Consider the following 18,638-nt stretch of genomic DNA (forward strand, 5'->3'; position numbering starts at 1 on the left):
CACTGTGATCTTCTTCGACTTTAATAAATAGCTTGCAATCAGTCACAAATTTTAGGAGTGGTTATTTGCCTGCACTGCTTTTTATGTAAATAACTAGTAAAATACCCGTGCTTTGCAGCGGCGAAGTACTGCCTTAAAATTTTTATTAAGAAGAAAATTAAACCTTTTTAAACTGAGGGAAAATATACCAATAATTATTTGTTATGGATCTCTTTGTATACCACATTGTGTTTGGCCCTCCGATTTTAATATGACCAAGCTATGCGCTGAGCTTACTCTTGAGCATGCAACGTACAGTTGGCCACGTGAACAGTAATCTTGTTTCAAATCTCACAGCTTGGATTGCTGCTGTCATAATCGGTTTCAGTTTCATGGTTTGTTTCAATTACGACAGTATTTGTAGGACTTGTGTTGAAGGGACATTCGGCATCTGTCAAGCGTTGTAAGTATACAACCGGTTTCATCGATAACTTCACATCCAGCTTTTCAGAGTTTAAACATTCATAAACATCAAAGTGTCCACTACTGAAATCGTCACCTGTGAATCTAAGATGTTTAAGAGGCATTGATGGTTGTCGAAAGGTGTAAAATATTTGGCCATTTCAGTACACTTGAAAGCGACAACCGAACAATTCAGCGGCAGCCATCAACTCACATGCAGATTCATAGGTGAAGGGCTTAAGCATTTCACTCTTATAGTGCTCCTGTGTAGTATAATTATCTCCTGTAACGTCATTAGTCCACACCTTGAACCTGTCCCAGTCATTCAATACATAAGACACAATGTTCCTCCGGATATCAAGAGTGAGCCTGATATGGCCGTGCAATATGTAACAAAGAGAATGGAAAAGGCAGGTGCCATCTCCGGGCATGGAAACCACTCGGTAAGTGACAGTTCTTTGATCGATGGTGATCACCTCGATAGACATGTTAATGGGGGTACGGTTAGAATGATACAGGAAATGGGTACCTGAACAATGTAAAGTAAGTCTAAAATACCTACCCAATAACTATAATCGTAATAAATGAACAATAAAACAGCGGAGAAGCCGTGGATTAAATTAAAAGGCTATAGTTATCAGCAGGGAGACGTGAATCCCGTGGCGTAGCAAGGAAGGGAATGTAGAGACCGGAACGACGGACGGCCTTATATAGGCAGGCAGCCAACAACGTGGGAGGCGTTGAAATGGGGGACCCAACGCCGCCTCACACGGTGACCGAGCTGCAGGCTATGGATGTATATATGTACGTAAGTAGAAATCAGTTAGCGTTGGGAACCCGCGTACCAAATTTCTTGAAGATGGGCCCATAAGTAACAAAGACCGTTGAAAAGTTCGATATGGCAGCCGACAGTGGCATCATACCACCGAAATAAGTACGTACATTGGTTTCAGTTAGCGCGGGGAAGCCGCCTACCAAATTTCGTGAAGATGGGGCCATAAATAAGAAAGTTCAACATGGCAGACATTGTCGACCGTTATGACCATTACGTGTAGAATTTCGAAATGAAACCTGCTTAACTTTTGTAAGTAAGCTGTAAGGAATGAGCCTGCCAAATTTCAACCTTCTACCTACACGGGAAGTTGGAGAATTAGTGATGTTGTAAAGTTCGATATGGCGGCCGACAGTGGCGTCATACCATCGAAATAAGTACGTACATCAGTTTCGGTTAGCGCAGGGAGGCCGCCTACCAAATTTCGTGAAGATGGGGCCATAAATAAGAAAGTTCAAAATGGCAGACGTTGTTGACCGTTATCGACCGTTATGACCGTTACGTGTAGAATTACGAAATGAAACCTGCTTAACTTTTGTAAGTAAGCTGTAAGGAATAAGCCTGCCAAATTTCAGCCTTCTACCTACACGGGAAGTTGGAGAATTAGTGATGAGTGAGTGAGTGAGTGAGGGTTTTATTTATTTATTTTTTTTTTATTAGTATAGATAAAGATATTTTATTTTTATTAGTATAGATAACGATATATCTATGTGGATGCCCTCAAGGAAACTACTGAAAAGCAGATAGGCAGGATACTGATCTGAAAAGTCTAAAGCCAACAGTATCAGCCTCTCTTGTTAACTTACTTCTCAGTTGCAGCATGGCATCCCCTCTCCTCCCTATGAAATCCATGTTTTACATGTAAAAAGAGTCAGTTCATACATATCATGCCCAGATAATTTAGTGCCCATGATGTCAAAAAGTTGGAATATTGCCCCTGACTCAAACTAAACTGAAAATAGTTTTTTTCTCTAAGTTGAGAGCACAGCACTTACTCTAACTAAGCCTCTGGGGAGGCCAGATGTTATTATTTTTGACAAATCCGTGCCACTCATCTACTCAAGTAAGCTTTAGTGCCACAAGGTCTTGGCAGCGGCCTCTTACAAATTTGAAACTGACGTTTATAGACAGTTAAATTGAAGTTGTAGCTCATATTATCGATTACCAAGAATTTGGGGTAAAATTCTTGATCGTGTCAACTTAAAGCTATCTATATTTAAATGTAGCTAGCACAGTTGTATCTTGCAGCAAAGATTAGGGGTTGAAAATGTTAGAATTTTTATCTCTTGACAATATGCAGTGTACTGTTTGGGATGAATATACACCTAAAGCTTTCCATTTGATTCACAAAGGAAGGGCCTCTTATTTTAAATTAAAAACCTGAATTATTATCAATTTTTCTGCAATAAATGGAGCACATCAGTTATATTCAATTCACAGTTACGGGAGACGGAGTTTAAAAGGAAGAGGATCTGTTTCATTTCTTTACTGTACTACAGGCTCACATCATTCAGTAAGGCGACTACTTGCTTTGGATGTTTACTTTTAAGAATTTAATATAAAATATTGTTTTGAGAAATTAAAACTCAAGAAAGGTGGCTCTGTCATTTCCTTTTACTCCAACGTTTGATAAGACCTAAAATGCATTTTATCTTTTGAGATTACAATATTTCAGTACTTTTAAAAAAGAATGCAACATTTAGACATTTAAAAGTAGTTATCCCATTCCAAACAATCATTTTCATATTTCACAGCAGTTTTGGGCAGTATGCTAATGTATTTGGACTATTAAGAAACTATCCTAGTTACTTTTTCAGCATTAAGCAGCTAAAAATATAAGACGATAGCTTTGTATTAATTAGGTCACTCGGATGTATACTCTCTCAACTAATGCATTTTTAGTTTTTTATATTTTGTTTTCAGCAATGTACTGACCAAGTGTGTACTTTGATGAATTTGTTAAGATAGGGACTGCCTTGAACCCGATGAATAAGTAAAAATTCTTACTCCGTGCAAGCTGCTCAGCACTTAAGTTGTACAGCACCAAAGGTGGCAATGCAATAACAACCACTGTCTGATTTTACATGTCGGAAGCACAGTTTGGACCTAAACAGCTCACAAATAACCCCATAATAGAAGGCATGTGCACCCTTGTCATTAGCAGAACCAGACCATTGTACAGGCTAGATGTTCTCGCAGTTAAACTGAACAGGTTCAATTCCTTCAACCTCACCTAATAGCTCATGATTCTCAGTCCAGGAATCAGCCTAGTCATTCTTCTCTGTATTTTCTCCAGTGCTGCCTTGTCTTCTTTGTAATATGGAGTTCAAACTTTACACAGTTCATACAGCGTGTAGCTTAAGAATAACCTCCTCTGATCCGTGCTTTACACATTTTACTATACACTATAAGGTGTACTCTCAACTTACAAATCTGTCAGTGTATATTCAAATGCTACATGTTTGCTATGTGTATGTGATACTTTCCATTTACTTAGATTGAATTTAATTTGCTACAAATCTGTCTGAATTCTTTCCAAGTCCCATTGTAACAATTCAGTTGCCATTCCTCCTATTTCGGTATCAATTGCAAACTTAACCAGCTTGTTATTTACGTTCTTATTAAAATATGATGGTGACTAGGACTGCACATAGTACTGTAGAATTACATAGTATGAACATTACATTTCTTAATGTACATTCAAGAGTTTTTATGATATAGCCAGCACATTACCTGGAGGATTAGAATCTTGTTTAATAGTAGACCCCTAAACTGTTTTTGAGCATGTATTAGTTATACAGAATGTTAGATAGGAGACAAGGTATTGCAGTGGTCTCACAGTTCCAGGAACCTGTATTTTAATTTCATTTTCGAAAATGGTTTTCTTTTGGTACTGTTTTCCATTCATATCCAACACACATGGATGTTAAATTAATTAGTAACTAAATTAAATGATTGTGTGTGTGTGTGTGTGTGTGTGGGTGCAACATAGTGTACAGCCAAACTTTACAGGGCTGGTAATTGTCTTTCACTTAATACTCCAGGGCCTGGGGAAAGGAAAAATGTTGTTTAGAAAACAAATGAAAGAAAGACTTGGCCTCTAAATCACTAAGAGACACAATATTATTTTTTTCTTAAAAAATGACAGTAAATAAATTCATATTCCTGTAATTTTTCCAACATATATCTACCGCAAAAAAATTGCAATGGAAAATACCAACCATATCTGTTCATGATCCTGAGAGAGAGGTTAGCAGCAGGCACTGATACAGATCCCAGATTAGGACCCGAGTGCAGCCATGTGGCGGGTGACACCTCAGCAACACACTAGTTCAGGTGAAATGGAACCAATGTGAGGTTGTATATGGTGTCCGGAGAGCAAATTCTGCCACCAACCCCCTGGTTTTTCCCTACTGGTTGGAGGGCCTACATGCAGGGCTGGATGCAGATTAATGTCATACCCAGGATGGAGCAATTGCAGGTTAAGAGCCTTGCTCAAGGGTCCAACGGAGTAGTGTCACTTTTGGTGTTTATGGGATTTGAACTGGCAACCTTGCCAGTGCAAATTCCTAGTCTCAGAACCACCACTCCACCTATGATCCTGAATGCAGAATAAATAATGCACCCACTGGATAAGAACTGCTTTGAAGTTAACTGTTTTAATAAGGATCACATGTACGTGTAAACTACAAACTAAAAGCATCACTACTGCATTGTTTAGATGTAAAAAAATAAAGGCGTAAATTGCATTCTATCACCAATGTGAATGAGACCCACAAAATATATTGCTGTGGTGCAGATTTCTAGTATCATTCAGCGGCAGGTAAAACCATAATTGCGAGAAAGGCATTAAAGACCTTTTTTCACTTCCAAAAAAGCGTTAAAAATCATCCCAAAAATTCTTCTGATAAGTTGCCCAATTGTGAAATCGAAAGTAAAGTTAATTTTAGCACCACTCTATGTATGCAAAATGAAACTACTTCACTTATCAGCATTTATTTCTTTACCTCAGCTATTTTGGATGCATTGTTAACATTTAGTTAGAATGGTATTCATTTAAGATAACAAACTTTGTATAATCATCATAATAAACAATCCCTGAGCAAAGATATTCTGTGAAGAACCATCAGTCAGATTTTAACACAACAAAGTCATAAGGTTAGAATGCTATCATTGAACACATTCCTCTCACTTGTCACACTAACAGGCACATTTGGTTCTATGGCAATAAACAAAAGAACATTGCAAACTTCTTCATACCTTGCCATGGACTTTCTGACCAGCTTCTGTTCCTTCAAGAAGTTCAGCTTCATCCCCTGATGCAACCTTCCTCTGAATATGTGCATTTTGCTCACGTAAGCCAGTAATCTACAGTGAAAAATATAATGAGTCAAATAAACTTAAAAGGAAAGCAGAGTTATAAGAGCAGGCGGTTTCAGAATATGAAGTAACATTATGGTATTTTATCATTTTTACTTTACAAATAAAAACAGCTAGGCAATGAAGCAATAAAATTTTCATACTACCGACTGTAATTAGTGTTTTTTGGATGTAGTGTGACAGAATTGGAATATCTGAACTTCCATAATGTACCCAGCTCACTCAATCAAAGTGAACAAACCCAGCCTAAAAACTCACTAACGCTTCACAGTGCTGGGGCTGGGAGGCCACTTGAAACAGGCTCATGTTACGGAATATTACTATCTGCCATTTTAGAACTTTCACCTTCAAGGAAGAAGTCTCACCAGGAAAGGAGTTCTTTTTTTTTTTTTTTTTATTTATTAATTTTATTACAATCAATACATAGCAATCAAGTTTTTACAAAAAAAAAGAATTATGCTAAGAACAGATCGATCCCCACCCTTGAGAGAGAGAGCAAGCCAAACGGTGTAAAATTTAAGGCTTTTAAAAATACCTAAATCAACAAATTCTCTGTGCTTTATAAAATCATTTCAAAATATTACTGATTAGATCCTGCCATGTTTTGAAAAAAGTCTGCACAGATCCTCTAACTGAGTATTTGATTTTTTCCAATTTTAAATAATATAACACATCAGTTTCCCACTGACTTAAAAGAGGAGAGTTTGGGTTCTTCCAGTTTATCAGAATAAGTCTGCGTGCCAACAGTGTAGTGAATGCAATCACAGTTTGTTTGTCTTTCTCCACTTTAAGACCCTCTGGAAGAACCCCAAACACAGCTGTTAATGGGTTAGGAGGGATTGTGAGTCCAAGACTGTCTGAGAGGTAATTAAAAATTTTTGTCCAGAATAATGTTAATTTGGAGCAGGCCCAGAACATGTGACCTAATGAGGCTGGGGCTTGGTTGCAACGTTCGCAGGTTGGATCATGCCCTGGAAACATTTTGGAGAGTTTTAGTCGAGACAGATGTGCTCGATATATAATTTTGAGTTGTATAATTGTATGCTTTGCATATGGAGCTTGAGTGAATTCTCTGCATTGCTACTTTCCACTCCTTTTCTGATATATTAATTGAGAGGTCATTTTCCCAGTGTCCTCTTGGATCTTTGAAAGGAAGGGATTGTAAAAGGATTTTATATATTGTAGAGATGGAGTCTAACTCTTTGAAATTGAGCAATAATTTTTCCAGCGTGGATGAGGGTGCAAGATGAGGAAAATCTGGAAGGTTCTGTTTAACAAAGTTCCTGATTTGAAGATAGTGAAAGAAATTTGTAGCTGGAATGTTAAATTTGGAACGTAATTGTTCATAGGATGCAAAGACGTTGTCTATATAAAGGTCTCTAAGCAAGTTAATTCCAAATTTTTCCAGATATTAAAACTGCATATGTTTGTGAGGGTTGAAAGAGGTGGTTCTTTTGCAGGGTGCCACAGAAAGAAGCTTCTCCGTCTTAAAATGCTTTCTACATTGGTTCCAGATTCTAAGTGAGTGGAGCACAATTGGGTTATTAGTGTATTGCCGATAACGTGTGTTTATTGGAGCACAAAGCAAGGAATACAAAGAAGTACTGCAGGATTTTACTTCTATTGCGGTCCATGCCTGTGTATGTTCTTCTATTTGTGTCCAGGTTCTTATCGACTGTATATTTGCCGCCCAGTAATAAAACTGGAAGTTAGGTAGAGCCATGCCGCCTTCTGCCTTTTGTCTTTGTAGGGTCGCTCTTTTGATGCGTGGATGTTTAGAATTCCAAATAAATGAGGTTATTGTTGAATCTAATTGCTTAAAGAACGATTTATTAATGTATATTGGTATGTTTTGAAATAAAAAAAGGAGCTTAGGAAGAATATTCATCTTAACAGTGTTAATTCTTCCAGCTAGTGTGAGATGAATTTTTTTTTTTTTTTTTTTCTTTTTCCTCTTTTAAAGACTATATTGGTAACAGATATCTCTATCTTTTAACCTTAAAGCGCCACTGCATGGGGGCTTGATGTGCTTTGGACGTGCTCTGTCTCTGGGTATGTCAGAGGACTGGGACTGCATGAAGTGGGTTTTAGCCTCACCTGGGGAGGCAAAAAGGGAGGGTGGGGGTTAAGGGGAAGAGAAAGAGAGCAGGCTTGATCTATATCTAATCTATCATCTCAATCTTTATAATTATAACTATCAACGTAATAATAAGCTGCATGGCAACAACTCTTGGGGGAATAGGAAATTAAGACCTAAACTATTTCACTTCCAGTTAAGACTATAATATGACACCAAAAACTCAGAATCAGTGTCTCCATGATGGGACAGTTAACTTCGTAAGCTGGAATGTTAAAGGCCTGAATCACGAATTAAAGAGAAAGAAAGTACTTTCTCACCTAACAGGTCTAAATGCTAAAATAGTATTTTTACAGGAAACCCACTTACTAAGTAAGGATCAGTTCCGCTGCAAAAGACTGGACTGGCCAAATGTTCCATTCTAGTTTTACAAAGAAAACTAGAGGGGTGGGAATTCTCATACATAGAACAGTACCATTTGTAGCATCAGATGTAGTATTGGATCCTGAAGGGAGATATGTGATGGTCATGGGAGACTTATCTAACTGTAAAATGATTTTGATAAATGTTTATGCACCTAATGTTGATGATAAGGAATTTATACAAAATTTATTTGCATCCATTCCCAATCTGAACACTCATAAACTTATAATGGCTGGGGACTTTAATTGTGTTCTAAATCCACTTTTAGATAAGACTTCCTCCACAGGGGAACGCAACTAACACCGCAAAGATAATTACAAAGTTTATAACTGATCACAACTTATCAGATCCCTGGAGGTTTTAAACCCAAATTCAAGAACATATTCTTTCTACTCACCAGTACATCATTGCTACTCAAGGATTGATTACTTCTTTATAGATAATAACTTCTTGCCTAAGATTAAATCTTGTAAATACGATGCTATTGTTATTTCAGACCATGCTCCGATGATCTTGGAGCTGAAATTACTAAGCCCCATACACTCACCCCAGATGGCGCCTCAATCCGCTTCTATTAGCTGACGAGAATTGTACTGAATTTATATCCAAACAAATTGAATTCTTTCTAGAGACAAATACATCCCCTGAGATCTCTGCAGGAATACTCTGGGAAACTCTTAAGGCCTTCTTAAGAGGACAGATTATCTCATATCTTTCCCACAGAAATAAATCCGAGCGAAGAAAGTAGCAGAGATAAAAAGCGAAATTACTAAAATAGATGAAGAACATGCCAGACTACCAAGCGAGACTCTACATAAGAGGAGGCAGGCTCTACATTCAGAATTAAACCTCTTGACAACTAAAGAAACCGAACAACTAATTTACAAATCCAGACATCATTATTATGAACATGGAGAGAAAGCTAATAAGCTTTTAGCAACAAATTCACAAGCAAGAAGTGCAACGCAATCTCGTAATTACTAACACGAATGGAGATAAAATCATCGAACACAAAAATATAATGTACACTTTTAGAGACTACTATAAATCCCTATATACTACTGAGTTTAAAGAAGACAATATACAATCTAATGCATTTCTGGATAAATTACAGATACCACAAATTGACGCTATTAGTGTGGAGGAGCTCGATAAACCTCTGTCATTATCAGAATTACTGGATGCTATAAAGTCACTCCAAGGTGGAAAAGCAGCAGGCCCTGATGGCTACCCTGCAGAGTTTTACAAGAAATTCTCCGCTCAGCTAGCTCCCGTCCTATTAGCAACATTTACAGAAGCCAGAGATAACCAATCTCTTCCACAAACCTTTCGCCAAGCACTAATCACTGTCTTTCCAAAACAAAATAAGGACTTATTACAATGTGCATCATACAGACCAATTTCACTTCTGAATAACGACGTTAAAATACTCTCTAAAATCATAGCTAGAAGGATGGAGAAAGTGCTCCCTCATAATATCACAAGACCAAACTGGATTTATTAGGGGCCGACACTTATCTTCAAATCTTCGACGCCTGTTTAATGTAATATACTCACCAACTAAATCAAACACCCCAGAAATATTATTATCATTGGATGCAGAAAAAGCATTCGACATGATTGAATGGAAATACCTTTTTACTATTTTGGAGAAGTTTGGGTTTGGCCCGAACATTTGTGCATGGATTAAATTACTGTATACTAACCCAGACGCTTCAGTTTGCATCAATAACATTTGCTCAGACTACTTTAAACTAGAACGTGGCACAAGACAAGGATGCCCTTTGTCACCACTGCTGTTTGCAATTGCCATTGAACCACTGGCAATACATTGTCGAAATACTGATCAGATAAAGGGGATTAGCAGAGAAGGACTGGAACAGAAAATCTCATTATATGCAGATGACATGGTACTGTATATATCGGACCCAGAAAATTCTGTGCCTGCAGTCTTAGCAGCACTCACAGAATTTCAAAAGCTCTCTGGTCTCAGAATTAATCTGAATAAAAGTGTACTCTTTCCGGTGAATTCGCAAGCATATAATATTAGATTAGACACCCTTCCTTTTATCATTGCAGAACAGTTTAAATACCTCGGGGTAAACATCACAAGTAAACATAAAGCTCTTTATCAAAAAAATTTCGTCGTCTGTATGGAAAAAATTAAACAAGACTTGCATAGATGGTCAACCCTTCACCAGGAAAGGAGTTCACTGGTCATGATCAAGAATTATACAATACATAAACTATACAGTAAAGGTTTTTGACTGATTGATCATTGGGTTCAAAGAGAGGTTTCTGAAGTAATTATGTATTATGGCCTTTCATTAAGATAGGCTGACTGATAATTTAAGTTCAGAGTAGTGGTTTAAGATCATAGACAGTATTTAAATGATTACTAACCCCCTTGTCCTGACAGAATTAGGCATGAGGTGGGAACCAACACAAGATAGTGCTTCAGTCCTTAGTAGGGGTCACTCTCTCAAACACATACACACAAACACACACGCACACGCACACACACTAGGCCAGTTTAAAATCATTAATCTAGTAGTAACATCATTGAGATGTGGGAAGAAAATGAAAACATGACACAGAAAATAACAGGCTGGAAGCTGAACCCAGGACTCTGGAGCTGTGAGTCCACAGAAGCACTACGCACTGCAGCTCCCCGTAGCTGTAAATACAATACGGCAGAAATATAATATAATATAATATACGGTAATATAATATAATATAATATAATATAATATAATATAATATAATATAATATAATATAATACCTAACATGTCACTGTAAATTTTATAAAATCCAGTCTGTTCATATCACAGAATAAAGAGAAAATAAATAAATAAGCCTCCAAGAAATAAACAAAAAAATAGGATTCATCACCTATGCACATTAATTACAGCATTAAATTAAAATATGAGTGTGAAAAGACATATAGATAAAAATATCAAGTAAAAGCAGTATTAGATTAGATTAGATAAACTTTATTAATCTCACAGGGAAATTCAAATGTATACAGCAGCAGAAAAATAAAAAACAAGGATACAGACTCACCGGACAGATAATGCAGCCAATCAATCAATCAATAAAAAATGCATATTGTGCAGATATTTCAAAATGAACTTAAAGAGTATGTCAGGATAAAGCATTGAATTGCCTAATAGAAGTGAACAGAAAAGACCCCAGAGCTGCTTCTTAGCACACTGTACTGAAATGGGCCTTTGGCTAAAAGTGCTTCAAGACAGCACTTCCTGGAGGGGATGGAAGGGATTTTTCATGATGGCATCCAATTTTGCCACCATCCTGTATGTCGCCCAACCTACTGCATTTGAAGATGATTTCTTCTTGTACTGTTTTGGTGATATTTTAGGCTTCTTTTTATGGCATTACCTTTACAAGAATTAAGAAGAAATCATCAAATTGGGAATTTTTAATTTTGCCATGGTGTGGCAAGGAGTGCAATAGAACTTGTTACTTCCATGACACACTGTAATTTATCTGTTCTGTGTCTGGTGTTGGTCTCGTGGCCTGGGACCCCTGCAGATTATGTTTTTTCTATAGCCCCCTGGAGTTTTTTTTTTTTTTGTCTTTTCTGTCATCCCTGGCCATCAGCCCCTACTTTATTCTTTGTTACTATTGCCTAATCTTATTTTTATATTTTTCTTTTTTCTTTCTTCATCTTGTGAAGCACTTTAGGCTATATCATTAGTATTAATATGTACTATATAAATAAATGTTGTTGTTGTTGGGAGAAGCAAATCTAACTAACTTTATCAAGATTAAATCAGAATCTTCTGTTTATAGTTGGCATAATATATGGAAGTAAACTATGCAAAGTTTTAAATATAATGTGCAATACAGTATATATACTCACCGGCCACTTTATTAGGTACACCTGTTAACGCAAATATCTAATCAGCCATTCATGTAGCAGCAACACAATGCATTTAGGGATATAGATATTGTCAAGACAACCTGCTGAATTTCAAACCAAGCATCAGAATATGGAAGAAAGTTGATTTAAGTGACTTTAAACATGGTGTAGTTGTTGGTGCCAGATAGGCTGGTCTGAGTATTTCAGAAACTGCTGATTTCTTGGGATTTTCACGCACAGCCATCTCTAGGGTTTACAGAGAATGGTCCAAAAAAGGGAAATATCCAGTGAGCAGCAGTTCTGTGAGTGAAAATGCCTTGATAATGCCAGAGGTCAGAGGAGGATGGCCATACTGGCTTGAGCTGATAGAAAGGCAACATAACTCGAATAACCACTTGTTACAACCAAGGTATGTGGAAGAGCATCTCTGAACACACAGCACATCAAACATTGAAGCAAATGGACAACAGCAGCAGGAGGCAACACCAGATGCCACTCCCGTCAGCTAAGAACAGGAAAATGTGGCTATAATTCACACTGGCTCACCAAAATTGGACAATGGAAGATTGGAAAAATGTTGCCTGGTCTGATGTGTCTCAATTTCTGCTGTGATATTCAGATGGTAGGGTCAGGATTTGGTGTCAACCACATGAATCATGGATCCATCCTGCCTTGTATCAACGGTTCAGATTGGTGGTGGTGTAATGGTTTTCGGTGATTTTGGCTGAAAAACTAATCAGCACACTGTCATCTCATAACAAGCTTAAGTTTTGAGTTTGGTATTTTTCCATCCAGTAGTTTTAGCTCTAGACCGTCCTCAAGAAACCATGACACACAGACACACACACATATCCATCATCGAGATATCAATGATTTCGGTATCAATGGGACCCTAAAACATGGAGAGGCATCGAAAACCAGAGATCGAAATTTTTGATGACTCTAAAGCTTTCACTTCTACACAATAGACAACAGGTTATGGTGGGGGAGGACACAAAGGAAAAATGCTAATATGTTCTAAAAAATGAATTTTATATGGGCGACTGGATAAATCTTGCTGACTAGTTTGGAAAAGAGCCCCGTTTGAAATGTTTAACTGTATTGACTGAAATCATGCTGAATGTCTACATCTTGTCTCACTTTTTTGATATATTCTGGTGCTCTTGTGGTCCTCAGTGGTCTAACAAACTTGTCCTTCACACTGCCAGTTGATGGACATTTATCAAACTACTTTAGAAATATTATAATATGAAAGAATACTTCCTATCCAAAGCACATTGAACACAAAATCTTCTTTGCACCTCTGTTACCGATTCACTGTAGATTCAATTTATCTTATAATGGTGAACATACAATGAGGCACTGATTAGTTCTACACAACTGTGGAAAGTGCATTTAGTATACAACACTGCCACTGCACTATACATTGTACAGGGGTGGGCAAAAGTATGTTTACAGATGTGAGTAAGCAAAACACTGAGTTTATTCTTATATAATTATAACTGCATTTTCAGTTCAGCTATTGATGGTTGGTTGTTGGTTAAGTTACAGTGATATGATCGGTAGTGCCTATTTATTAGAACACATTCCATATGAACAACTGTAAATCTTCTTGCACACCCTTGTATAATTCACTCGCCCTTTATAATAACCCAAAAATGGCCACATTCTTGTCCCACACCTGTTATTTCACATTGACATTTCAAACTAGTGCCGCAGTCCCATTACCTTACAAGCTAATCTGTCATTTCCACTTCTGTTCTCCTTTCTTTTATGTAACTGTGCTGCTGGTCTTCTCATTGTTTTATAGGCTTTGACATGGGAAGCGAGTAATATTTGTTATATTTTTATAAAATAGAAATGAAAGCTCTTCATGACACATCAGTGCCATTGTTTCTCATACTGTGCTGCTGCAATAAATAGTATGCTAAATAGTGGGTGGCATATCATTCAACACAGAATTCGCACTTGAATGAATTCAGGAATTTTACTATATAATCGTACAGTGACCCAGCACAGAATTGGGTCGCAGCTCACAGTTTAAAAAATACTGTCTTAATGTATATGAAATATGTAGATATGTACAATTTGAGGCCTCCTACTCCTACAGCAGTTGTGCAAAACTAAGGCTAATCTGTACAATTGTAGAACATGCTACAGGAATACAGCACAGAGCTTAATGATTAAGGATAAATACAAGGCTGTCTGAGGTTACTCATAGCTTTATAATGTGTTGAATATTGAGAATGCAGCCGATTGATACTTTTTCTTCCTTCAATAAATAATGTTTCCTTGGAAATCTGTTAAAAAGTAGACAATTTGATTTGACATGAAACTTACACATTTATTAGAAATCATGAAGGAAAGCCTCAAATACAAATGTTTACTGCACAGTGGATGTTTTTACAAGAATACAGATTTGTACCATTACACCAAGCGGACAAGAAGTTTAAAGTCAAACTACTAGAAAGTGTATGAAAAAATGTATTTCATTAATTTTAAAATGTTGAATGTGGAATTTTCCAATACCTCATCTTAACGTTGAAAACTTAAAAAAGAAGATAGCCTGTTGGCCAGTTGACTTGTTATTCTGTGTAGAGCAGCCACATTATTGTTGGAGTACATACAAGAGTAAAGATCAATTCTTTATAATTGTGACTTACAAACTAAAGACATACAAGATTAATATATGTAACAAATATGTTTAGAAGCTTCCCTTCCCTCAATGACAAATGCTTATCCATGACAGTAGAATCATAGCCTCTAATGCTTACATAATGACATTTTAGCTACTTAATGAAAAGCCCATTTTAAAGTTAAACACAATCTTGCATTTGGCAGTTTTTCATTAGACATTAGGTCCAAAACACATTAGCACACAAATCGCTGTTCAAGGAGCGACACAGAAAGATGACTTTTAATTGTTTGTCATTCTTCCAGAATACTTTAAGCAGCAGTGTGTTAACTGTTTTGAGTTCAGGCTGCAAGCCAGGCTAATGAAGCAGAACCAGCTATTCTTGTTTTCAAATGCCTCATTAAGCCCACTTTACTAAATGTTGGCCCAGGCTTATAAAACTGATCCAGGTCACTCTGATTTGACTCAACATCAGTACCTGCCTCATTGTTTTCACTCCGTGTGTCATAAAAATTTAAAACCTAATGAGATGGATATCTAGAGGTACCATCTGCCAGCCAGGCAGCAATAGAAAATAAGTCTCAGGTCAATTTGTCAATGTTGCTCACTTTTTATTTCATAGTAAGATCCTGGACCCCCATTTTTATTTCCAATTTTCAACAGTGTGGACAGCTTCAAACACCACTATACCAAAGAACATACTTAAAATCACAGACTAAAAAAAAAAATATATGCACCAAAGGACATGTGGATCCTCGGGAAGCACAGTCACCTCTGGCCCCTTTTGGAAAATTTTGGAAATTCAAATTTCTGTGCCAGCACATCTCCTGATATGTGTGCATCTTGACCACCTTAACCTTTCCTACCTGATTGACGACCCAAGTCAGATTAGATTTGCTCTTCTTTAAAGTTCACCATCATCGGACTGGTTTTGCTAACACCGAGCCACAGACTGTGCCACCCAGAACCCTCAAAGAATCATCCAACAAGCCTCTGTTTTGTTCCTTCTGGAGCAGACTTCAAATTTGGATATAAAAACTAGCATCTGTCACAATAACTCCAAATTTTGCCAATGGCAATACAACAAAATATACAAGGAAATTTAGTATATGGTTGCATTATATTCTTAATTTACTATTTACAGTATGTGAAGTTTTCCATTGAAGACACAAAATGTATTGAATGGCATATTACCAACAGTTAATTGATTTTGCTTATTTAAAACATTGAATAATCATTCCAATAATACACATACAGATAACGTGATTTCTAATGAAGGTGCTGTGTATTACTCCATGAATTCACGCTACCTTCTTCTCCAACAGGGAGTCACAGACAGCTGAATTCTGAGATGTCAGGCAATGACTAGGCATTGATGAGGTACAATACCATGACAGGCTACAAACAAGGTGAAGCAGCACCACCTAAGAGGGACTAAAGTAGGACTGTGAGATTTAAAAAGGATTTCAGGTTTGGACAGAAGGGGTTTGGTTTTTTCATTTGTTTTTCCCACCTGCTGTATATCATTTTTCTTTCACTTTTTTCTGGATTGCAATATTACTGTCAACAAGGATTTTCATATTTTTTGAATTTGTGTGCTCTTTGTTCATGGTCTGTATCGTTTGCAAGATTTGTTTGTCAAAGTCATTGTTAAACTGAGCTCACTTCTTCCCCTAGAGGTCATCATTGGACAAAAGTGACAACTGTCCAGTGGGCTTATTCACTTGGAACTTTCCATACATCATCTCAATTTAACCTATAAACTGGACTGTGATTGTGTTTGTTCATAGTTTGCAGTGTGTTGCTGTTGTGGGTCATTGGAGTGGGTTTTATAATTAATATATATGTATTACATATATATTTTTTGTTTGTAAATATTTTATTTAATATATATTTTGGGTTAGGGTGTATGAGTCTGACCAGAATGGGTGGTGTCCTGACAACCCGGTAAAAAATAAAAAAATCATAGCTTCCAGGGAAATACAATGTGTGGTTAGGACACATCTTTAACACTTAAAGTGAGTGAGTTATCATCAGTAGTTGCCAGCAGGATGGATCACATAGCTAACTGTTACATCAAAAAGTGGCTTAGTCTACCCTGTTGCTTCTCCGATGCAGGTCTCTTTGAGAAGAATGCCCTGCAGCCACTTCTCAAGGCAGATAACCTCAGACACAAGCAGGACAAAACTTGTCTGATGCTAGAACTAAGGGAATCCAGGGACCACCTGATAAGAAAGGCAGAAGTGAATGTCAGCATAGGACGCAAGTGGAGGGCACAGACTGATGTTGACCTTGCCATCAGAAGGTTACAACACAATGAAGTCTTGGGGAATGTGAAAGACAGCCAAGTAGGATTGCGAGGAGGAGAACCTTTACTGGTATAGGGTAAGGCCACAAAGGAGCAGAGAAAGACTTTGGTTGTGCAGGAGCTTACACAGGTGGAGCACAAACGCTACCTCATTAAGGCTCTATCCCTGGGCCGGCAGGTAGCATGGACATGATGAGAGGCCTACACAACTAGTCATCAGCTGGGCAGACATCTGGAGGACACCACAGGCACAGCTGAGCTTCATGATGAGGGTGACATATGACACTCTCCCTTGTCTTCAGAACCCCTCTCTATAGTTTGGGAGTGAAAAGAAGTTGGGATGCAAGGTTACATTGATATAGGAGCACTATAGGTGGTGGCATAACCTACTGGTGAGTAAGTTGGCCGAGCTATTAGAAAGATGCAGGGTGGTGGCAAATAACATCTCAGAACTCCATCGATCAGAAATTGTATTTGTTAAACAACGTGACACTTGACCAAAACAGCGGCAGGAAAGTCGCAGTCAGTGCTGACTCCTAGGATAGAATGGGAGTTGAGGGTGGACTTGAATAAGCAGCTGGGTTTTCCATCAGAAATCACTCAAATACCATTAGGACCAGATGCTGTAATGGGGTCTACAGCTGCCAGGAAGGTCCTTATCATCAAACTTACCATTTCCTGGGATGAAGGCTACCAGTAACGCATGAGTACAAGTGCCTGAAGTACTCTGAGCTGGAAGCAGAGTGTAATGAGATAGGCTGGGTGACTTCTGTTGACCCAGTAGAGATTGGATTCAGGGGCTTTGTGGGTAATCTGGTTTATGTAAGCTACAGGTATGACTGGTATCAACTTACAGAATGCCATTAAGGATCAGGCAGTGAAGGCGGATAAAGTTAGGTAATTGTTGTTTTTGGGGTTTAACCCCACTGTAAGGCTAGCTGTAGGGAGTGGTGGGGAGACATCCCCATTTGGGCACTGCCTCTCCGCAGGGGGGGATGCACTGGGCAGGGAGCAAAAGAATAATGAACGGTGGCACCAGTTGACGATCCTGCAGCCGAACTAATGGGCACTGGTGGAGGTGTGTCAAGCAAATGCAGAAGAGAAATAATATCACCTGTACAACTGAGATCCTGAGGTAGTTTGTCATGTGGAGTGTGCGGCAACATACTGACTGTATCAGTGCATGCTCCTAATCCTCCTCATCCTCCTCTTGTACAACAAATTGATCATTAGAGTAAATCTAAGCTCCCTAGAGCCCCCAAAAAGACACATTTGGAGCCATTTACCCCATAATTCTTTGAAGTATCAAAAACTACCCAGAATTAATGCTGGGAGAACATCAACATTTTACCTAAAATTATACACAACCTTGAACCAGCTCAGGGCTCATACGCCGGAGGATTCAAATTGCTCTTTCTATCCTTTTTTTTACATTTTGTAATTATAAATCATATCTTATTAACATTGCAAACATTGGGTGTCATGTCATTGTCTATATTAAGAAACAAACATTGTTGATTCAGATTGCAGAAACCATTTTATGATAAATCTAAGTTTACCTTAAAAGTATTTTATCTAAAATCTACTTTACATCACCACAAAAGAAATTAGGATGTCTAAAAATATTTCAGTATCAACATGGTAAACTTAATTAACTT

The 18,638-nt window shown here is 37.7% G+C and overlaps 1 protein-coding gene across 12 annotated transcripts in view; it reads right to left on the reverse strand.

Moving 5' to 3' along the window:
• The window catches only part of ppfia2 (PTPRF interacting protein alpha 2), a 956,251-nt gene that overhangs the window by 173,563 nt on the left and 764,050 nt on the right, over positions 1 to 18,638 (reverse strand). For all 12 annotated transcript variants that reach the window (XM_039761756.1, XM_039761753.1, XM_039761757.1 and 9 more), the window contains one exon: positions 5,534 to 5,641. In XM_039761756.1, the coding sequence (XP_039617690.1) occupies positions 5,534 to 5,641 (108 nt within the window). The remainder of the gene's footprint in view (positions 1 to 5,533; positions 5,642 to 18,638) is intronic.

Source organism: Polypterus senegalus, chromosome 8, assembly GCF_016835505.1.
Source record: "Polypterus senegalus isolate Bchr_013 chromosome 8, ASM1683550v1, whole genome shotgun sequence".
Classification (NCBI taxonomy): Eukaryota; Metazoa; Chordata; class Cladistia; order Polypteriformes; family Polypteridae; genus Polypterus; species Polypterus senegalus.